At 37.4% G+C, this 24,240-nt stretch overlaps 3 protein-coding genes across 5 annotated transcripts in view; 2 read left to right on the top strand and 1 right to left on the bottom strand.

Annotated features, from left to right (window-relative positions):
• vdac2 (voltage-dependent anion channel 2) overlaps positions 1 to 24,240 on the top strand; it is a 732,443-nt gene that overhangs the window by 169,293 nt on the left and 538,910 nt on the right. The window lies entirely within an intron of this gene.
• The window catches only part of tet1 (tet methylcytosine dioxygenase 1), a 101,466-nt gene that overhangs the window by 24,649 nt on the left and 52,577 nt on the right, over positions 1 to 24,240 (bottom strand). The window contains exon 1 of one of the 3 annotated variants that reach the window (XM_087279118.1): positions 12,828 to 13,108. The exons of the other annotated variants lie outside the window; for them this stretch is intronic. Coding sequence (XP_087135244.1) covers positions 12,828 to 12,869 — 42 coding nt within the window. The 5' untranslated portion in view covers positions 12,870 to 13,108. Of the gene's footprint in view, positions 1 to 12,827; positions 13,109 to 24,240 lie in introns of those variants that run through there. 3 annotated transcript variants of the gene reach the window in all.
• LOC147841028 (uncharacterized) lies at positions 16,466 to 17,525 on the top strand. Its single transcript, XM_087279182.1, has 2 exons — positions 16,466 to 16,634; positions 16,792 to 17,525. The coding sequence occupies exon 2, from the start codon at positions 16,803 to 16,805 to the stop codon at positions 17,373 to 17,375; it is 573 nt and encodes a 190-aa protein (XP_087135308.1). The 5' UTR covers positions 16,466 to 16,634; positions 16,792 to 16,802; the 3' UTR covers positions 17,376 to 17,525.

The following is a 24,240-nucleotide window of genomic DNA, read 5'->3' as shown; positions in this document are numbered from 1 at the left end:
AGAAATGTATATAGGGGTATGTAATCAGAATGAGCCTGCATTGAATTCATCATTTGAAGATGCAAAATGTGAAACATTGAAAGATCACAAAAGTCAACATTGTTTTAATTTTAATACAGACCTGAAGCAATTAAAAACATTTTTTTACCCCCTAGTTTTACTAGCTTACATTAGCATGCTATAACACTAATTCTATTTCTAATATGCATTACACCAAGATTCCCGATTCTTAACTTTTATATCTTTATTTTAATCCACAATCCTTCAAGCCACTAGGTTTTACACATGTGCCAGCAAAGTGTTTATCATCATTTAAAATGTAAAACAAAAAAATGATCACTGATTTCCTTACATATTTTAATAAGTTCACAATAAACCTGTTGTTTTATTTTCCATAAATATGTGATGTTATAAATATTTAATGACAAATTAAACTTATCACTCACAGTTTTTCTCTTAAATTTTCATGTAAGATGTACAATACTTGCATTTACAATGCTTTCTGAGTATATAAAATCACTTTTGCAAATGCAGTGTGATGTGGACTCCAAAGTAGGACATCTTGTCTTTGACCCACATAGTTAACCATGCATGAACATGCATTCAAAACAATAAAAAAGCCATGTTGACCATCATGAGAGAAAAGCATGAGACAATTACAGTAAATGCACTGCATTAATAAGTTCAATTGAGAGCAATAATTTAAAAATACCACAATGTGAACATTATTGAAAACATTCATTACAGCCTCATAATTGTTTACTCCATACAGACAAGCAAATAGACGCAATGAAAAAAAGGCATGTGTACCTCTCATAAAACTATTTTACTACCTGTGTAAACCAATGTGAATAAAAATACTAAATACAAGCGAAAGTCATTCATACATATTGTGAAAACTGTGGTTTTATGTTTTTCGTACTTATAAACAAGTTAAATTTGTCTTTAGGTACAGTGTGCAAATACATTTACAGCACCAGCAACGTGCTATTCAGGAAAACTCCTTCATTTATCATTAACACTTATAGCAGGAGTAGGCTGATGCAACAGTGGGGTCGAAACAAGAGTGAGGCAATAACTTGGCAGCCGCTGCAACTGTTATTACTAGGGGGAATAGGAAGAGAATGGTAATCGGCTTCTCTGATGTTCCCATCCAGAAGTAAAACAAAAGTGGTCAGCATCAGATGAGTAAAACTACTTTCAATAACAAAGCAGTCTGGATGGGGACTAAATGAGAGGCTTTTCCAAATGTTTAGATCTTTTGCTTCCAGTGGTGCAGAAGCCCAAACCTTTAGCTGTTCTCTGCAACCCTCCATACCTGCTGATCATCTGAGATTTAAGTCAGAAAATGTGGCAAACACTACAAAAATAACATGGACCCTCGGAGCTGCATGCTGTGTAGTTCATGCAAATGATGGGCAAACTTAACAAAATGAATCCAAAGCAATGGTGTTCTAGTAAGACAGCAGTGATAGATCTTTTGGATGATAAAGAGAGTCAAGTATTTTACAAAACAGATACACGCTTTATAAATGGAGATTAAGAAAATCAAAAGCACTCCATTTGAGCCAGTTACTTCAATTTCTCTTTAATTAAACATGAAAATCAGTAGGCCAACGAATTATAGGTCAGATATACTTTGACAGCCTTTTGCCTTTTTGACTGAATAAAGCCTTGAAGGCTGATTTAAATAATCAGGTTTCTTTAATCATTTTGTTCGCTTAAACCCTGCTTATACACTGTAAACCCTAATGTTGTCTTTACTTAATTAAGTTGACTGAACATTACTTAAAATTCAGCATTTTGGTCCTACCACTTAAAAAATATGAGTTAATTTAACTTATGTAGCATAACATTGCATAAACTTAATATTTCAAGTGTAGTGAGCTCAAAATCATAATTAATCCTTTGAAAAAAAAATAGGTCATTCTCAAATGTAGTCTTATGTGCAACCTCTTCAGTGCAAGGTCTTTTTTTATTAGAAAACAAATGGCTTCAGGTATAATTATTCATTATGTTGTGAATAAATGGCTACTTATTGTTTGTTTAAAATTTATTTAAACATTTTTTCATAGTATATTATTACACACGCATGCACACACATGCAGTAACGGGATGAAATGTTTTGAAATTATTATTTATTTGTTATTAATGTAATAATGGAAATAAAAATGATGTTCTAATGGAACTACAGGGCACTAGAGGGTGCTGGTCAGACACCTGGAATGTATAATAGGTGAGTGGTGAATGAAGAAGAGATTCAGCTGTGGTTGCATGATTCCTTGGAGCTACTTTAAACTGTTTGTATTGTAAAGTCCTAGTTGGGAAACCTTGTATTTTAATATTTTAAGCTGAGTCTAAGGATTTTCTTATAGTCCAGACAGGGGCGCCTCCAAGGGGTGGCCAGGGGTGGCCACGGCCACCCCTCGGTAAACTCTGGCCACCCCTGTGGCCACCCCAATATAATTTTGCGGTTGACATTATTGATTTAAATAAACTTATAAATTCCCAATATTTAGATAAATAAATAAATACATAAATAAATAAATAAAATGCAGTCACTAAATTATTGTTGGTGTTACTGACGTAGCTCTCCCCCTCTGGTTCAATGCTGGTGAAAGCAAACTGACGCATGCGCGCGGAAAACCATTCCCGCGCGCCTCACGCACTCCTGTGTGAATCCCGGTTGGTTGTTTGCATGCACGCCGACATAATAGACACCGCTCATGCGCCGTGAAATAGGAGTAACAGCCTTTTGTGCAGAAGTGTCGGCACACAGCGAGTTTTGAAAGTCGTTTAAAGTTTATATAATATGATGATGATGATGATGATGATGATGATGATGTTACTTTCACTAAGCATGCCTTTAAAGCAGAAAGGAGGGATAATGAGTCAGGGAGGTAAGACTTCATAACATGATTTCTCAGCCATGATCTGGTCTAAGACCACAGATAATTCTATAATACATTTTTTGTATTCTTTAGAATTGTCATAATTAATTTTCATGCAAAAGGTTTCTCAAGTGATGTTGGCATATCACTCCAGTTGTTGTTTTCCAGTAATATTTAGGACTGATTTCTGTTATTTATTTAGAATAATAATTGTATAATAATATTATTTTATTTATTTAGAATAATAATTGTATATTAATATTAATTGTATTTATTTAGAATAAATATAAATAAATTGTTATATTTATTGAATAACAAATCTAACAATTCAAGAGAGGTGGGGGTGTATAGGGTGGTTCACCCAGGGTGTCATTTAAACTAGAACCACCACTACCCTCCCCGATCGTCCTTGACAGCACACACACACCTTCAATAGACAGCAATGGCAATTTAATATTTACCTTAAGCTACAGTATATCAATAGAAGAAGCTGCATTAATAAAATGGCTCAAAAAGCAATATGGATAAATGATATTATTAGGTATAGTGAGTGTGTATAGTAATGCCTTTTGTTCAGTTTGTTCATTTGTTTGGGTTATTAATAATTTCATTATTCTTTCATTCATTTTCTTTTCGGCTTAGTCCCTTTATTAATCCAGGGTCACCACAGCAGAATGAACCGCCAACTTATCTAGCACATTTTTACGCAGCGGATGCCCTTCCAGCTGCAACCCATCACTGGGAATAATAAACTCATTAATCTTCATTAATTTTAGACATGGCATATCTCGTATGATGTACAATAAAGGCACGTAAAAAAAGAAGTCATTTATACAGTATATGAAAAGTGTTTTTAAACTAAACATAGATTTTTATTTGGTTTGCACATGTACTTGCTGAATTATTTCAAAGAATAAATTGCAATATTTCAAGTAGAATTAATTAAATGAATAAAACTACATTATTTAATTTACCAGAAACAAAAATATAACATTACACTGAATTCATTTTTTTTGTGTGCCACCCCAAGATTTGGTGCGGCCTCTTCTGGCCACCCCTAAGAAAATTTTCTGGGGGCGCCACTGAGTCCAGATAACTGAATGTTTGGAAAATGTATTGGTACAATTTGCTGTCTAAATAAGATTTAACATTTTGGATACCATCATTATGAAGTTTCATTCCTCAATTATCTGCAAGTCGTTAAATCAACGCAATAGTAGATCAACATATTTCAACGTGCTCAATGTTCTTTTTTACTACGAATCAGTCACCAGTTTTTTTTGTATGTATGTGTGTGTGTGTGTGTGTGTGTGTATATATATATATATATATATATATATATATATATATATATATATATATATATATATATATATATATATATATATATAAATATAAATATATATATAGATAGATAGATAGATAGATAGATAGATAGATAGATAGATAGATAGATAGATAGATAGATAGATAGATAGATATACAATTTATTTCTTAGATGGAAAATATGTTGAATTAAATGAAAGAATAATGTACCCAAAATTGAGTTAAGAAACCCCCAATATCTTTAAACTTCTCTTAAAACAAAACAAAAAAAATTACTAAGCTGTTGGATGATGGTCTTTTCCCTATGTTGAGCATCAAAAAAAATAATAAATAAATAAAAAACCTGGTGACTGATACGGAGTAAAAAAACATTGAGTGCATTGAAATATGTTGATCTACTTTTGTGTTGATTTAATGACTTGCAGATAATTGAGGAATGAAACTATATAATGATAGTATCCAAAACATCAAATCTTACTCAGACAGCATACCAATACATTTTCCAAACATTCAGTTACCTGGACAATAAGAAAGTCCTTAGGCTGAGCTTGAAACGCAAGGTTTACCAAACAGTTTGCAAGTAGCTCCAAGGACACATGCATAGATATATACACTAGATATCGCATAGGGACCCTAAGCATGCGTCAATAGCGCCACCACATTTGTACTGTGCTCCCAGGACAAGTGTCATTCAACCGCACTAGTCAAGCGAGTGCTACTACATGCAAGATGCTGGACTTTAGCACTGTTTACAGGTGTAGTAACGAGCAAACAAAGAAAACAAAGCACAAAATCAGAACATTTCATAGGTAACAGTATTTACGTTTTATTATGTTAGAAAATTTTGTGCTAGGTAACATTATTGATGATAATGGTGGCTCTATTGACGCATTCCTTCCAATAGACAACAACAGGGTAGGCGACATCAAATGTATATATCTATGGGAACCATGCATTCCCTCTACCACAACTGAATCTCTTCCTTCATTCACCCACTCACCTATTATTCACCTTATTCTCAGCTGTCGAGCGGGCGCTGCCATTTGAATCTTTTTGTCTCGCGACTTCCGGTCACATTCACTTCCATTCATTTTTTGACGTTAACAACTGCTCGTTACGCTGCTTGATGTTGCAATTTAATATTTTCTTATTATAATATGCTACTTGGTCTGTGTAGTCATGCAAACATTTGTTTGTAGAGCAAGTAGTTTGGCCATTTTCTGCCGTTTATTATTCCTAGTCATTTCTCCCATAGGCGACTGAATCGGAAGTTCTAAGACAATTGCGAAAAAAGGCGCACTTCCGCATTTTAGAATAAGGTCAATACATTCCAGGTGTCTGACCAGCGCCCTCTAATGCCCTGTATAGTGTTCCCCACTATTCCATTGATAAAAAAATGAAATAAAAAAAAGTGACAGACATTGTTGCAATATATATATATGTAAGTATGGACAATGACCAGGAGATCCGAGTAGCAGAAAGTACATCTAGACAGGTGGAGTTAGGGAGGTAAAGGGATTCAGAGGAGCTCTGACTCCATGATACATATTGACCTTATTCTACAATGTCAAAGTGCACTTGTTTTTATGACTGTTTTATTTATTTAGATTTTTACGATCGTTTTATAATTTACTAGTTTTATTTTGTTTATTTCACATGGACTTTACAATTACACTGGACAACCAAATGCATTTGGTTAAATGTTTTAGCAAACTTGCTAATTCTCAACACCTGTCCACAGGAGGCTTGACAAAATTGACAAAATGGAAATAAAATAAATACATACAGTATTTATCATACAACATTATAATTCTTTATATTACTAAAGGCAAAAGCAAAGGCGACATGATCCAACAAACTAACAGTAGACTAATTGTGCAAACAGTGCTGTTTTGTTTTATCTACTTTTTAAGAACACTATGAAAATATTTATATTACTTTCTGATTTTAGGCTAACAGATAAATCTTTCCACAGTTTGGCTCCCTTTACAGAGAAAACAGATTGACCAAAAGAGGTCTTGCACTTTGGCACTAGACAGTCACCATTAGCAGCTGCCTGTGTGACTCTGTGAGAGGTTTAATGCCTACTGATTAGATCAAAAACAGCATTGAAACATGATTTTTTAAACATTTAAAAAACAATTTAAGATAATTAAATAAAAAAAAACTATCAAAACTAAAAAGGTTGTGAGTACATAAAACTTCTCAAAGGTGCCATTGCATAGGCTTTGAGTCCATAATTTTACAGTTTTTCTCAGTCGCTTTGGTGCATTTCTCACAACACTATTTACATTTGCACAACAGGTCATGCATTTCTCAAACAATTAGTCATTTGTGCACATCCTAGTAGCAGTTTCTCATTCCTTTCAACAAATTGCAGATGCTTTCGAACATGCATCAACTGCTTTCATACAACTCTCTGCTATTTATAACATTATCATTTGCTTATGTCATGTCAGTCAAAATGAACTAAACTTGTAAATGCTGAACAGTCATTCCACAAAAAACTAATAATCCTAATTTCATTACTTGAGTCATGACATTCAAAAATGTTGAACTTGATGTCAAAATCGGTCAAGCAAACTTTATAAAAAAAATGTAATCTTTATTTTCCTGAAAATGTCTTTAAGATTGAACAATTTGATGAATAATTTACAGACCTTTGTATGTTGCAGGTTCAGGTCCGATATGTACTGCAATATTGTTTACAGTTGTGCACAGTTCAACCCCACGGGAGTTTATGTTTGTTGTAAATAAGGGTATGTTTATTCTTTTGCAAAATGCTGTAAATAAATTAGGATTTTAAAGAGCAAATGCAGAGTAAAAATGTGAAACATACATATTCAGGGTCTTGTAATGAGATACCTCACTAAATGCAGTGATGTCCAACTTTACTGTAGTTTATAAATGGCTGTGCAAATAGTATATAGTGCTGTCTTGAGCATTTTCAGGAAGTGTCACCAACATCTAACTTTTTTGCATTGAAAAAATGTCCAGAGTGAACTGTCATAATGAAAACATGACAAAGCCATTTGATATCTTGTTCATAAACAATGGTGCCAGGACTTTTCATTTTGATGGCACTGACACTTTGATTGACATGAATACTTGCTTTTGAGGAATGAACTATCCATTTTGAGCAAGTGACGCGCTTTTTCAGGTTATTAGCTAGGTTTTGCAGTTTGTACTAATTGTTTTGAGAAATACATTACCTGTTGTGCAGAAATGCACTGGTGTTGTGAGAAACACACCAAAGCGACTGAGAAAAACTGTAACTGCTTGTTTATATATTGAGTCAATAGGCTTCAATGTAGTTAAAGAGGATTGTGACCATGATGTAATCCAATGTGTCAAGTGAGAGAATATTATTGTGTGCATGTGTAATTTTGCAATTTGATATGTAAAAAGACTTTTATAAAAACAGTTTAGACTTGGCTTAACTTTCTTACTTATATTTTTAACATGACTATTAAACTTAAAATTAATGTTATGCCAAGATACTTAAATTCATTCAATAACTTTATTTTTAATCAGCACCTCAAATGTATCCCGTACAGGCCTATTTCTTACAGAGAAGTACATACAAACTGTTTCCTTGACATTAAATGAGACAGCTCAAGCCATTTTGAACTATGTTGTAAAGCCTGGGTCAGTTGCTCACCTGCCCGGCAAGGTGTTTTAGCAGACATATAGATGACTGTGTCATCAGCATATAACCTGCAGTTAACCCCTGTGCAGCAATCTAGAAGATCATTTATGTAGATTATAAACAACATTGGGCCAAAAACAGACCCTTGAGATACTCTCATATTGTTAGAACTCACAGATGACTTCATCTCATTGACCCTCACACATTGCAATATGCCAAATAAGACCCAAACCACTGTAAGGCTTCTGCCGACATTTTGACCCTTTTAATTTCTTTAGTAGATACGTAATCAACAGTGTCAAAGGCTTTATTAGGTCCAGGAACCCTGCCCCAACCACACTTCCTTTATCAAGTGGCCCTTTTATTTTTTCAAGCAGATAGATAGACAGACAGACAGACAGATTAATTAATTTAGAATGAAAATTAACAATAGCCTTAGCCGTAGAATTACTCATATTTTCTATTACTTTTAGGACTTTTTTACAAGATACTTGTGTAAACAGTCTGGGTGAACATAATCTGGTTCCTCGGGGTATAATTTAGTGCAGTTAAAATTACTTTACAATTCTTGAACAGACTCAATAAAAAAATTATTAAAAGCATTTTCTATAGCCTCATCACTGCAAATCGTCTTATTAGTAACTTTAAGATTTTTGCCTGTTTGAATTAGATAGTATATTGATATGTTGCCACAATTTAGAACTTACGATTTTATTGTCTATGGGAGAAATGACTAGGAATATTAAACAACAAGTGTATTCATGACTATAAATAAAAAGTTGAATAATACGCGAACGCGGGGAGAACATGCAAACTCCGCACAGAAATGTCAACTGATCCAGCCGGGGCTCAAACCAGGGACCTTGTTGCTGTGATGCGATCGTGCTACCCAGTAACACTAAATCAGTGTATTTAAATATTAAGCAAGCATCTTATTGGCTGCAGGATCAGCAGAGGCCAATCAGTTTGTTAAAAAAATAATGTAATTGTTGAAAAAAAAAAAGTTTTAAACCATACTTCTAATTGCAATTTAGTGAAGTTAGAGGAAAAAATATTCTTCTGTCAGGTGAAACAGATAATAAACCTGAGTACAGGCTTTTACTGTTGACCAGCAACATAGACATTTGGTCCATCAATACATAATATACAAACCCAATCACAATTGGCAAAATGAGCATTATAACGAGTCATATTAAATTCGATTATTAACATAAATAACATCACTTAATTCTACTGTTATAAAGCACAGTTCAAAGTTATCTGACATTGTTTTATTACTTAATGTATGTAATACTGTTAAAATATTACTCACTTTTTATTGCTCACATGTGAACAACTTGCAACAAAGCATCTCCTAGATAGTCTATTAAAGCTTGTAGAGTCATTTTTATGTGAAAAGTGTGTGTCTGTGTGATCATTAATAAATTAATTCATTCATTCATTAAGTTGTTCATTCATTCTTTCATTCTATTTCTTTTCAGCTTAGTCCCTATATTAATTCGGGGTTGCCACGGCGGAATGAACCGGCAACTTATCCAGGCCAGCACATGTTTTATACAGCAGATGCCCTTTCAGCACACTCATACACTATGGACAAATTAGTCTACCCAATTCACCTGTACCGCACGCCTTTGGACAGTGGGGAAAACCGGAGCACCTGGAGAAAACCCAAGCGAACATAGGGAGAACATGCAAACTCCACACAGAAACGCCAACTGACCCAGCCGAGACTCGAACTAGCGGCCTTCTTGCTGTGAGGCGACAGCACTACCTACTGCGCCACCGCATCGCCACAGTATGATCAATTTCATAACTTGTACAAACAACAATACTGCTATGATCAGATGCTTTCTGAACTTCTGTTTTGCCATTTTCCTTGTATATTTGTTAAAAGCTGGGTTTTCAACCACCTTGTTTTAATGTGCATTTTGAAGCATTTTATAAAAAAAAAACAAGTGATAAAATTTAGGGTGGGTTTGGGTTGGAAAAAGGGTTAATGTGAATAACGAGAGATGGAAAAGCATTTAACAAAAGAGCTTACGCAGCAAATATTACACTCACATCACATGACTATTATGCTTGCCTTGTTTACAGTTGATTACTACTGTATGTCACCATTACTACGAGTAGATCTAGCAACTCTGCATTTAGGATTTTTTCTTTTTTTTTCCGAACTTTGAAAATGCTTCACATTTGAATGGAAACTCAGCTATTGAGAGGAAAGACCACAACACAAATTGACAGTTTTCTAAACGTCACTCTTAGCAGTACTCTATTTTTCCAGTTCTAATAAAAGAATGAAAAGTGCTGTGTTGTGAGTATATTAGGACATTGAATCATAGTCTGTATGTTATGTGTGCACAAAGTTATTGCCAGCAGTTCACTTAATAACCACCAGTGTCACTAGAAACAAGACAAGATTCATTCATTCATTCATTTTCTTTTCAGCTTAGTCCCTTTATTAATAAGGGGTCACCACAGGGGAATGAATCGCCAACTCATCCAGCATAAGTTTTACGCAGCGGATTCCCTTTTGCCACAAACCAACACTGGGAAACACCCATACACTCTTTCACACACATACACTACTGCAAATTGACCCTTTGCTAAGCCGCACCCAAAAACCGCCTCTCACCAATCGTGGCTTAGCAATTGTAGCTACGCGCAGGGGCTCTGTCAAGCTTTTGAGCGAGTGCATGTGGATTGTGCAAATTTGATACCCGGTATCCTTAAAGTTTATACTGGATGGTGGAATTTTTTTCCCTTTTCAAAACCTAAAACTCAAGAGGAGAAATGCCAGCGTGGTTTAAACTGTGTGAGGGGCTCTAAAGGAGCGGAGGTAGGTTGGTTTTGTATTGATATTCCTGACACATTCAGTGATAGACAGACAGCAATAACTCACACACCTCTTACACTAAACAAATCTAAACTGTTTTTCCTACAGAAATACAAAACTGGTTTTGTTTCACAGCTCTCTTATTCCTTTTTTTCCCTCGATATTGTGAGTAATTCTCTGTTTAAGCCTTCGCTATAACGTTAGTAACTCAGTCATACTAATAGCGAATAGGTCATAATTACATGAGTTATTGATCCGGAAAATACGATTCTGTGAATCTGTTGCTAACTTTACTGAACTTTATTTTTCCATCTATTCTAAGCTACAAATATTTGAAATTACAAATCAACAGAACAAAACCAAGATATGATCACAAACTGAACACTTGCGATCAATATACTTGACCCGCAGCTTATTGTCATTAATTTTTAAATTTCACCTCTCTTGCTGAGCATGAGCTAAGCTGTTAAATGGTTAGCGTGTGAGGCGGCTAGGCTAAGCTAGCTTCAATTTTGATTGAATTATTCTCTCATAGGTCGCCTATTATGTCGTGAATATACCCCTGTAATGTATACTGCAGCTTTTTTTTGTCTGGCTTTCTCGGATATCTCACATGTTCGCCAAAAATGACATTATATCCCTGGCAATGTCTGACACCGGCGCACACACATTGAAAAAGCCGTGCCAGGCACAAAAGCTTGACAGGCGTAGCAACATTAACTAAGGAGGGCGGGGCTTAGCAAAGGGTCCATTTAGCTTATTCAATTCACCTATAGCGCATGTCTTTGGACTGTGGGAAAAACCAGAGTACCCGAAGGAAACCCACGTGAACACGGGAAGACAAGACTAGATACATAGCTGAATTATACATATACAGTAGTTAAAATACGTTCATGTTTATGTAATTTTGAAATAGTCATTTTTAAATCCCAAAAATACAAACAGAAAATGTGTAACAACTACACAGATTGTATCTAGGCTTGATTATAAACAGACCTACAACTTCTGGAATTACAGTATCCCAGTAATAGCGGCCAAAACTTTCATGTTTATAAATAAATCAAAGAAAAGTGCTTCAAAGTAAACGAATCTCCTCAGTTGCCTGCATACTTCTCTTGAATTCATATGGGTCAAAAAAAAAGGCTGTACATTACAACATCCTCAAACAAGATGTGCTTTTTATTGGAAACATCAGTGAACGTTAAGAGGGAAGGTTTGCTCATTCTCAGCACGTCAATCGTTAAGTCTCTTACAGCAATGCCTCTGTGCCTTTGTTCTTGATTTGTTGTGTCTGAAGCCTTGAAAACTCAAAAAAGTCACACTTGACTTTGTCTCCACTTGATTGTTGTAACGGCTCCCACAGACACAGTCTTAGCAACAGAACACATACTGCTAGAATCCAAAGAAGCTTCCCTTAGGAAGCGTTACCAAGGAAGGTAAAAGCAGAAGGGGAATATCAAACCCTAACAGAGCAAGAGAAGATACCTGACACCACCAGACAATCATACACAAACATAAAAAACAACTACGAGAGGAATAACAGCAAGCGTTTAATCACTCAATAATTGAACCATCATTCCAAAAGCTCACATTTGCATCTCACAAACCTCATCTGAACACATCAAAGCCATTAGTTAAGCTAAAATGTGCAAGTTCGCAGTGTCAAACCCTCATTTCTTAGACGAATACTAAAAATGCAAACTTCCTTCCTGAAGAGCGAGTAGTAGTTTCTCTGAAGTCTTTCCCGCTTTCCTGTTTCTGAACTTAACTACAAAGAAAAAAAAGAAAGAAAAAACTCACATTGCAGGTGAATACACACACTTGCGGCTTTCCCTTTAGCCAAGCTAAACTCTTACACAGTGATTTCAGGCAATGTGTCAAAAACGCACAACATATTCTTAAGAACTTAAGAAAACACACACATCTGCTACTTTAAGATCTTTCTTTTTTCTGTGTTTTGCAAATATCTTTGCACACTACCTGGAAAAAGAATTAAAACACTTACTAAAGCACGTTACTGATGCTGCAATGACAACAAGAGCAAACACACACACACAAACACTCTGCTCCTAGGAGCATCTGTTTGAGACAATAGCCATTATTTAAAGCCAGGCTGGAGTCCTACCTTCTCATTCTTCAGAGGCAGACCCTCAATTTTGGGCAGCATAATCCTAATAGGTAGCCATCTTGGCTTCCTGGGCTTGAGAAGAATAAGTGTCCGTGGTCTGCGATGCAGTGCGAGCAGCACAGGTTCGCATGATCGGTGCAGGGGAGCGAGGCTGTGATCAACACTGCCGCAGACAGCGACGCATGCGGCTCGCAGATGCAGACGGCAGACCGGCAGCCAATAGCAGACCGACTCTAGCGGCTTGTAAATGTATCTGCCATGCCTAGACCCTCCTAAACAAAGGATCCCCTATGTGGTTTCTTACTCTACAAGTACGCACGAGGGAGTGCGCTAAACTGTGCACTGGACACTCAGCACAGTGGACTGGAGCTCAGAGATGGGCGAGGAGGGAGGGGGGCTGAGCAGAATAAAGGGTCTATGCAAGCAAACTATTTTTAGAAGTACACAGAGTTCCCAAGAACATCAGGAGGCGTTGTGTTTGAAAATGTGCAGGAAAAATGTTTTTAAATAATATTGAATTTATTCCAGAAATAAGAAACTATTTATAACAGATTAGTAATCTATATTTTGTATACATATACCGTTGAAGTCAGAATAATTAGCCCCCCTGAATTATTAGCCCGCTGTTTATTTTTTCCCCCCAATTTCTGTTTAATGGAGAGAAGATTTTTTTCAACACATTTCTAAACATAATAGTTTTAATAACTCATTTCTAATAAATGTTTTTTTTTTAATTGCTTAAAATCTAGCCAAAATAAAACAAATAAGAATTCTCTAGAAGAAAAAATATTATCAGTCATACTGGAAAAATTTCCCTGTTCTGTTAAACATCATTTGGGAAATTATATATATATTTGATTAATTTGATGTTGAACAGAACAGGAATATATATATATATATATATATATATATATATATATATATATATATATAAATATTTCTGACTTTAACTGTAAGTGCATATACAGTATAAGAATATCTTCATCAAGAGACGTTGATTTAATAACTAATAACAATTAAGTTATAAATATAATTTAAAATGTGGATTAATAATTATTACAAATAGTGATAATATATGAAATAATGCGTTAAAATAACACTTCATAAATCACGTTTAAATAATTTTCTTGAATATAAACTAAATAAACAACCAAATACTAAACAATACAAATATATTTCCTAAATATTAAGAAATTACTATTGTTACTATTATAAGCAGCATTATTATTAGTAGTAATAGTGTTATTAGTAGTTAATACAATACAAGTTATTATTATTAATAATAATCAATAAAAGCAAAGGGAAAACAATCTCTATTTTTAGAAGCACACAAACCTCCCAAGCCTACCAACAGGAATTATGATCTGCCAAAGAGCTATTTCACCTATTAAAACAACCTGTTATTTCATCTGCGAAGCATTCATCTTTATTACAATAAATCTAAAATAAGAACATCTAAAAATATTCCTAAAACAACTCAGCCCATCCATGATGCAACGTAACATGGATTATGTGCTCAAAATAACAAGAGGATGAAAGCCGAAATGCACGAGTGTGACTAAGCGTGTTGCTACACAGCTGTTTTTCTAAATGACGTCAGACGCCGTCACAGCCTGTCTGTGAGGATGGCAGACGCTTCAGGCTCTCCATCTCTTCATACAGACGCGTTTGGAGTGGACGTAATGGCGCAGTCGCAGAGCGTTCATCGCTGTGCTGCAGCTGTCACACGCTGTACCGTTCAGCACACACACACACACACTTGGCGGAGCAGGTCAGATGAGGACACATGAATACACCAGCTACATTTAGCCCTAGCGCAAATCCTAAATACAAGGACCAGGGAGACACTGTGGCAATTATACATATCTTTCGTATAGTGGTGAATGTGTGTGTCAGTGTTGGGCAAGTTATTTCCAAAATGTTTATGTTCCAAATGTGATGTTTACATAGCAAAGCATCACTATTTTGATTCTGTAAGGGAATCATCATCTTCTGGACAAAATTTTGATGGGTAACAAGTCCTGCATCACATGTTATAGAACCCTAAAAGAGGGGTCAAATTGTGTGGGTTATAAAGGAATTGTGTGGATAGTGTGGAAGGAATAGTCATTCAACACAGGCTCATAGTGAAAATGTACCCCCATATATATTTCTGAAGAGTGTGAATTATGTAGCCAGTAGTACGTATGGCTGCATTTCGTCTATAAAATGAACGCTACAAAGCAGTATGATGCTGCCGACGCCTTCTGTTCCTTTTTTGGCGCTATCAACTGACTGCTTACCTCCGTATGTATGGCTTTGCACTGTTAACAGTTTGTCCAGCTATGGACAATGGCGGACTTGAGATGCAGAGAGACGTTGACCATGACGTTGGGGTTCAAGTCCAGCAAGAATGGTTCCAGAAAAATAAAATAAACAAGTACGTAACAGGGTGAGAATGTTGTAAGAAATCAGGCAGCCACAAGCGCTTTTCTTTTTCTGGATTGCTTTTAAAAACACTGTTGGTTGGGTTTAGAGAAGGGGTGATCGGTTAAATTGGTGCTTTTGAAAACACTGTCGGTTGGTTTTAGGGAAGGGGTGATTGGGTCTATCGATGCTTATGAAAACACTGTCAGTTGCGTTTAGGGAAGGGGGGATCGGGTCATTTGGTGCTTTTGAAAACACTGTTGGTTGGGTTTAGGAAAGGGGGTGATCGGGTCAATCGGTGCTTTTGAAAACACTGTTGGTTGGGTTTAGGGAAGTAGGTGATTGGGTCAATCAGACTGTTGGTTGGGTTTAGGGAAGGGGGGATTAGGTCAATCAGTGCTTTTGAAAACACTGTCGGTTGGGTTTAGGGAAGGGAGTGATTGGGTCAATAAGTGCTTTTGAAAACACTGTCGGTTGGGTTTAGGGAAGGGGATGATTGGGTCAATTAGACTGTTGGTTGGGTTTAGGGAAGGGGGTAATCGGGTCAATGGGTGCTTTTGACAACACTAGGTTGGGGAAGGCGATGATGGGGTCAATGGGTGCTTTTGAAAACACTGTCAGTTGGGTTTAGGGGAGGGGATGATGGGGTCAATCTGTGCTTTTGAAAACACTGTCGGTTGGGTTTAGGGAAGGGGGTGATTGGGTCAATCTGTGCTTTTGAAAACACTGTCGGTTGGGTTTAGGAAAGGGGGTGATTGGGTCAATCGGGGCTTTTGAAAACACTGTCCGTTGGGTTTAGGGAAGGGGGTGATTGGGTCAATCGGACTGTTGGTTATGTTTAGGGAAGGGGGTGATCAGGTCAGTGGGTGCTTTTAAAAACACTGTCAGTTGGGGAAGGCGGTGATGGGGTCAATGGGTGCTTTTGAAAACACTGTCAGTTGGGTTTAGGGAAGGGGATGATCGGGTCAATCGGTGCTTTTGAAAACACTGTTGGGTGGGGAAGGCGATGATGGGGTCAATCGGTGCTTTTGAAAACACTGTCGGTTAGGTTTAGAAAAAGGGGTGATTGGGTCAATCGAACTGTCAGTGGGTTTAGCTAACATAAATTAGCATTATGCTAGCATGTTTCTTGCATAAATTAGCATGTTGTTAACATGAATTAGCATGTTGCTAGCATGTTTAAAATATGAATTAGCATGTTAGCATGAATTTAATACGTCACTTGCGTCACTGTCTCCGTTCGGTCACACACTGTGTGCTTGAAGTTTGGACTTGCTATTTACTCGCAATTTAAATCTTAATCATTAAATTCTTCCTCATTCGCTAAGTATTTGTCTCTCCTACTTAGGGTGACCAAACCCTTAATACATTTATACAAACAAAACTGCTTTAAAAACGGTCTGTCCCTCGAGCATCCGCCTGTTGTTTGTAGCTTTAGCCTGCTAGCGCCGCTGGTCAGCTAAAGCTACCGACCTCTTTAACCATACACTTTTGACTTACTGGCTTTGCTCTTTACCCCGTAAAATGTCGCTTCCGTCTCTGTCCTTGTGTGCAGGAGAAGCATCGATGGAGGCGTTGGAGCTGGAGCTGGAAGAAGTGGAGTCCCAGATCCGCGCGCTGGTGGTAAGACGGTCGCGGCTACGGGAACGACTTCTCGTCGTACCTAATGCTAAGGCCGTCTCATCACCTAAGGTACGTGGAAATTACAACCACATCATTCCCTCTACCTCAACCCCGCGTCCTTCTCTGTCCAGGCCCAGCGCACCCGGGGCGCGGCTCAGCCAGGCGTCGTTCACGCCGACACCCGGCTACCACGGCGCCTGGGTGCAGCCGCGCAAGGTGCTTCCCAGATCCCGGGGCAGAACGTCTCCGCATGTGTTCGAGATCTCCACGGAGAACCGCTTCTCCCCTCTCCGCGAGTCGGGTCCCGATGTGGCCATCATCGGTGACTCGATCGTTCGTCACGTCCGTGCCGCCTCCTCAAAAGGTAATAAAGTACGTACTTTCTGCTTTCCTGGTGCCCGTGTGAGAAATATTTCTACACAGATTCCAACCATCCTGGGCGCTGCGAGAGCCCTGGTGCCGTTGTCCTCCACGTGGGGACAAACGACACCGGGCTCCGGCAGTCGGAGATCCTGAAGAAGGACTTCAGGAGCCTGATCGAGACGGTTCGACGCACCTCGCCCGCCACGCAGATCATCGTTTCTGGGCCGCTTCCTACCTACCGCCGAGGAAATGAAAGGTTCAGTAGACTTTTAGCTTTGAATGAATGGCTAATAACATGGTGTAAAGAACAGAAATTGCTCTTTGCTTGTTCACCCCACTTAAACATCAGTAACGCATATCTGGCGAATCCTATAGAGACTGTGTCTGTTCCTCGTATTATTAGATTAAGAAATAAACGTACTGTGTGCTCCAGGAAAAATCTAGTAAGAATCAAACCAGAAAAACCAGTATAAAGTGAAAATACAAATTTCGTAAAACTTGGTCTCCTAAACATCAGGTCACTTGCACCTAAAGCACTTATCATTAATGAAATAATAACAGAAAACAATCTTAATGCACTCTGTCTCACTGAAACCTGGCTGAAACAAAATGACTATATTAGCTTAAATGAAGCAACTCCTCCAGGATTCTTATATAAACATGAGGCTCGTCAAACTGGTTGTGGTGGTGGAGTTGCATCAATCTTTAGTGATTTCCTTAATATTAAACAGAGAAACGGACTTATGCTTAGCTCCTTTGAAGTATTATCGCTTACTGTTCAGCTTCCAGATACTATACAAAAACCTATGTTATCTCTCGCTTTAATCACCATATATAGACCCCCAGGACCCTATGTCAAATTTCTAAAAGAATTTTCTGATTTTATTTCTGACTTACTAGTCAAAACTGATAAAATGCTAATTGTAGGTGACTTTAACATCCACATAGATGACGCTAATGATACATTAGGGCTCGCGTTTATGGATTTAATACACTCACTTGGGATAAAGCAAAACGTTGTGGGTCCAACCCATCGCTTAAAGCATACATTAGATCTAATTCTGTCTTATGGAATCGAGGTTATTGACGTAGACATTATACCACAAAGTGATGATATTACAGATCACTACCTCTTACTATATAAGCTATGTTTACCTGAAATCAGCAAACCCGCTCCAATACTCCGCCCTAGTAGAACTATTGTTCCGTCAACTAAAGATGAATTTATAAATAACTTACCTGATCTCTCTCTATTTCGTAATGCACCCGCAAACTCAAATGATCTTGATGTAGTAACCAGCAGTATGGATGCCATCTTTACTAGCACACTAAATACTGTGGCACCCATCAAATTAAAAAAGGCTAGAGAGATTAAAACTGTACCATGGTATAATAGTCATACTCGTGCGCTCAAAACAGCAACCCGCACCCTGGAACGTAAATGGAAAAAAACTAATTTAGAGGTCTTTAGAATTGCGTACAAAGACAGTATGTCCAGCTATAGGAGGGCTCTAAAATCTGCCAGGACCGAGCACCTGCGCAAACTGATAGAAAATAATCATAACAATCCTAGATTTTTATTTAACACCATCTCTAAATTAGCAAATAATCGGTCATCCTTGGAACAAACTGCTCCACCGCAAATTAGTAGTGATGACTTCATGAATTTTTTCAGTGATAAAATAGAAGGCTTTAGACAGAAAATAGGAGATGCCAAACTTTCTGCACCGGCTTATACTCCAAATCCTGTAAATATTTCATTAAATCATAATAATAACCTACACTGCTTCAAAATCATAGAACATGAAGAGTTAGTAAAAATTATAAATAGCTCTAAACCAGCTACGTGTATGCTGGACTCAATTCAAACAAAATTACTGAAAGAGCTGCTACCTGCTATAGGAGAACCTCTTCTTAACATTATCAACTCTTCTTTATCTATAGGCCATGTTCCAAACTCTTACAAGCTAGCTGTTATTAAGCCTATTATTAAGAAACCGCAACTAGACACCAACAACTTAGCTAACTATAGGCCTATTTCTAATCTTCCATTTATGTCTAAAATACTAGAAAAAGTTGTTTCCACTCAATTATGCTCTTTTCTGCAGACGAACAATATTTTTGAAGTGTTTCAGTCAGGTTTCAGGGCTCACCACAGTACAGAAACCGCCTTAGTGAAAATAACCAACGATTTACTCTTAGCTGCTGACCGAGGGTGCGTCTCGCTATTAGTTTTACTCGATCTTAGTGCGGCATTTGATACCATTGACCACAATATCCTCATAAATCGCTTAAAGTCTACAGGTGTCCAGGGACAGGCTCTACAATGGTTTAAGTCATACTTAACTGACCGCTACCAGTTTGTGAATCTTAATGGACAGCCTTCACAAATCTGCCCAGTAAAGTATGGGGTGCCTCAAGGATCAGTTTTAGGCCCTTTACTGTTTACAATTTATATGCTACCTCTGGGAGACATTATTAGAAGACATGGGATCAGCTTTCACTGCTATGCAGATGATACTCAATTATATATTTCCACTAAACCTGACGAGACGTCTGAACTTTCTAAACTAACTGAGTGTATCAAAGACATCAAAGACTGGATGACCAACAATTTTCTTCTCTTAAACTCAGACAAAACAGAATTATTACTTATTGGGCCTAAATCTTGCACACAGCAGATCTCGCAACTCAATTTACAATTAGAGGGATACAAAGTTAGCTTTAGCTCTACTATAAAAGATCTGGGTGTCATATTAGACAGCAATCTAACTTTTAAAAACCATATATCCCATGTCACAAAAACTGCCTTCTTTCATCTGAGAAATATCGCTAAATTACGAAATATGCTATCCATCTCAGATGCAGAAAAGCTAGTCCATGCTTTTATGACTTCGAGACTGGATTACTGTAATGCTCTATTTGCTGGCTGCCCAGCATCCTCTATTAACAAACTTCAATTAGTACAAAATGCAGCAGCCAGAGTTCTGACCAGGTCTAGAAAATATGATCATATAACCCCAATTTTATCCTCCTTACACTGGCTGCCTGTTAAATTTCGTATTGAATTTAAAATATTACTTCTCACCTATAAAGCTCTAAATAATCTAGCTCCTGTTTATCTAACCAACCTTCTGTCTCGCTACGAACCAACTCGCTCTTTAAGATCTCAAAACTCAGGGCTTCTGGTAGTACCTAGAATAGCAAAATCAAGTAAAGGAGGTCGAGCCTTCTCTTTCATGGCTCCTACACTCTGGAATAGCCTTCCTGGTAATGTCCGAGGCTCAGACACACTCTCCCAGTTCAAAACTAGATTAAAGACCTATCTGTTTAGTAAAGCATACACTCAATGCATAACCTAGCGGGTTCCACACTAGCTTCTGCATCTTGCTTATATACACTATGAACAGCAGCTACGCTAATTATTCTGTTTATTCTCTATTTTCACCTGGGGATACTCATCCCGAGGTCCTCAGATTAGGCGGAGTCACTGATTGGATCCAAGACCAGCGACGTGATGATCCCAAGGATTCCATATCCGGGACCAGGCCATATCCTGAGCTGCTGCTGCGCTGATGGTCGTGGCGAGTGGAGAACATGTGTCTGATTCCAGCGACGCTCCAGGGACAGACGAGTCTTCATTGAGGCCATCTTCCAGCATAAACCACGGCGAATGAAGTTCTGCACAAGATTTTTGGCCAGCGGAGAAATTAAAATGGTCGTGCCCAACTGAGTCTGGTTCTCTCAAGGTTTTTTTTCTTCACTCCCATCAGGTGAAGTTTTTTTTCCCTCTCCGCTGTCGCCACTGCCTCGCATGGTTCAGGATTGGTAGAGCTACGCATCGATGAATTTGCTCTTCAGTGTTTGAACTCTCAGTAATGATTAAATCACACTGAACTGAGCTAAACTGAACTGAACTGAACTTAAACACTAAAACCTGAACCACACTGTTCCAGTTACTATGACCATTTATGTGAAGCTGCTTTGACACAATCTACATTGTAAAAGCGCTATACAAATAAAGCTGAATTGAATTGAATTGAATTAACATATTTGCAAGTATGTTTCCAGTATGGACTGATTTGTGTTAGTATGTTTCCAGTATGGATTGGTATGTTTCCAGGATGGATTGGTATGTCGTTAGTATGTTCAATGTAAGGTCGATGGCAGTTTTTATAATAGAAGTCTATGGGACAGTTGCTAGGGGATTGTAAGTGGTTGCTAGGGCGTGACTAGTAATTTGAAAGGGCCCAACATTAAGTCTCTATGACAGTCTGGCGCAAAGTTATGAGGTCATAAAGTTCGGTCCAATATTAAGTCAATGGGTCTTTTCCGAATTTTCTGGGTCAGTTTTTAGAAAACCATAGGTCAGATCAGTTGGAAAAGTTAGAGCAACCAGAGTGAGACCAGTTTGGAGGTTTGTAAAAAGTTTGGTGGTTGCAGTATGAAAAGTCTAGGAGAAGATGCATATAGAAATTAGTCTCAGAAGAAGAAGAAGTTTATGTAGTATAACAGTATGCTGGCTTTCTCAAGTCACCATGATAAAAAGTCAAAGTTTTAGTTACTAAAATCTAAACAAAGCAGTCGAGTTATAAACTACATTTGAAGAATAATTGCAGACCCTCAGCAGGACATGGTTTGTTGAGTCAATATGAAATGTTGTTGTGTAGTAACTCAAGCTGGTAAGACCAGCTTATATTTTGACTTGGTGGCCGTTGACTGTTAAACTGGTCTGTCTGGATTGTTTTGTAACCATTAATTTTCCAATTAATTCAGCAATAAACCTACATTAATCACACCTTTTCTTACTTTTTTACAAGAAATTTTTTTTTTTTAAAGTTCGGTTTGCTTATTAGTTCATTATTAAAGCTTGAAGTGAACCAGCGAGTTCAAGTGGGTCTAAACTAAGACATTTCATCTGATCCTCACTCTGGATGAAACTTTCCTTCAAAGCGTAAGCAGCATAAAGGACTGACCATCCCTGTGTGCTCCTGTGTCTAAAGCAGCCGTCCATGTTAAGCCAGCCTGCTGTGTGCTGTGATGGCTGAGTATTGTTGCAGGGCTTTGTGTGAACACAAGTGAGGTGGCTGATGGGAATCGGTTTGAGTCGTGCAGTGACTCAGCTGCCCTAAGACAGTTTTCTTCACGCTCGCATCAGTGGACAATAGACCTGTGCTATTCTCTTTCACAATGGTCATAAAGGCCGATTCTGGTTAATATTCTGAGGATGCTATAATGGCACTAGTGACAGTGCTTTTTGCATATGAAATCACCAGCCTTCATGTGAGTATTGCATGCGGATCCAAGCATGCTTTATCATGCCTTATCCTCTGACTAATTATTTGCCTACAGTTTTTTTTTAAATTATTTTCTTAAAAGGGTCCTAGTGTGCCAATTGTTTAAGCTTTATGTCTCCAGAACATGTTTTCAGTTCAAAATCACTAACAGTTTACTATTTACTATTACTATTTATTATATATTTTGTATGTTTTTGTGTGAGTGTGTCTTTAAACGAAATGAGCTGCAGCAAATACAGCTTGCACTTTGATTACTCCAGAAACAACAACACAAACAAAACATCTACATGAGTTTTAGAGCCTTTCGGTTTAGTTAGTTATTTTTTTTGCGTATGTTGCTAGAATATGACATGAATAACTCTTTAAAAACCAGTAACAGTGTGACGCAAAATCGTGCTAATTTGCATTATCACTGGTGACAAGTAATGCTTGTAATATATAAGCATCATTTAACATCATGTCTGTTGTCCTAAAATGCATCAATTACATCACGTTTACACTTTTTTCATGTGTCTGAATGTTAAAACGGCCCTTAAAACAGTTACTGAAATTGCCCCCCAATTTGAGTTTAAGACCTCTGCTTTAAAGGGTTAGTTCACCCAAAAGTTAAAATTATTTTTCTTATCTTGTTGTTATAAAACAATACAATGTCTCTAGTCATTTAGATTGTATTTAAAAGAGCAACTTGTACAATCCAGTAAATAAATTCCTCCAGATGTGTTTCTAGAAAAGAAATAAGCTACAGAGATGTCTGGAATAACACTGAAGTGAGTAAATGATGAGAGAATGTTCACTTTTGGCTTAAAATGTGCCTTTAATCATCAGCGTGAGCAGCTTAAACTTACAGACTGTACTCATCTTTTCCAACACCACCCAGAACTCCTCCCTTCTTTGTCTTCTCTCATATGTGCTAGGTTGCCAATTGGAGAAACGTCCATATGGTGTGCTTTAAAAAGCTATCTAGCCTTCACAAGTTACAGGCAGCCTATATATGAATTTCCACTTTAAGGAGACTGCACTGTGACAAAGTGACGAAGTGACCAATGACTCACACCACAAAAACACCAGCAACAAGTGAGCATGTCAGCAAGTTAAAGGAGAAATCCGTCTTTATCCCTCTCAATCATCAGCACCATTTATCACCATAACAAAGGAGGAATAAACAGTGTGTGGCATATCAGTGAATCTACAACTAGGGGAAATTTTGTCTTGTTGAATTCTTGTTGAAGTCAATAGCTGCGTCACAAATGGCACACTATACATCAGGGGTTCTCAACCTTTTTCACTTCAGGGCCCACTTAATTCTAAGATCAATTTTTGAAGGCCCACCTATCTGACATTTTTTCTAAAATGCTTGTATGAAATGCTCATTTAAACCTTTATTTATTAACGCCTTTATACATTTTATATATATATATATATATGAGCAATATCACACGAGTAGCAGTGCGATATGGCTGTATATCGGCGCTGGTGGGAGGTGTGTGTTGCGTTTTTTTTAGTTCCAATGGTTATTTGATCTACAACCGCAAAAAATTTGTCAGGATTTTGATCCCATACAAAACAACTAAACAATATGATTAGCAATCAAATACATTTACGTCACCTGTCTATCTACATATGAACAACTTTTCTGGTGTGGTCTGTAGTTCACTTTGTGCAGTGATGTATTGCTGTTCAAGATCACTTGAGTGAAGCACAGTTCAAAAAACAAAACAAAA

This window comes from Danio rerio, chromosome 13 (genome assembly GCF_052040795.2).
Source record: "Danio rerio strain M-AB ecotype USA chromosome 13, GRCz13ab, whole genome shotgun sequence".
Classification (NCBI taxonomy): Eukaryota; Metazoa; Chordata; class Actinopteri; order Cypriniformes; family Danionidae; genus Danio; species Danio rerio.
The sequence above is the reverse complement of the archived record's forward strand: the minus strand, read 5'-3'. Positions and strand labels throughout refer to the sequence as shown.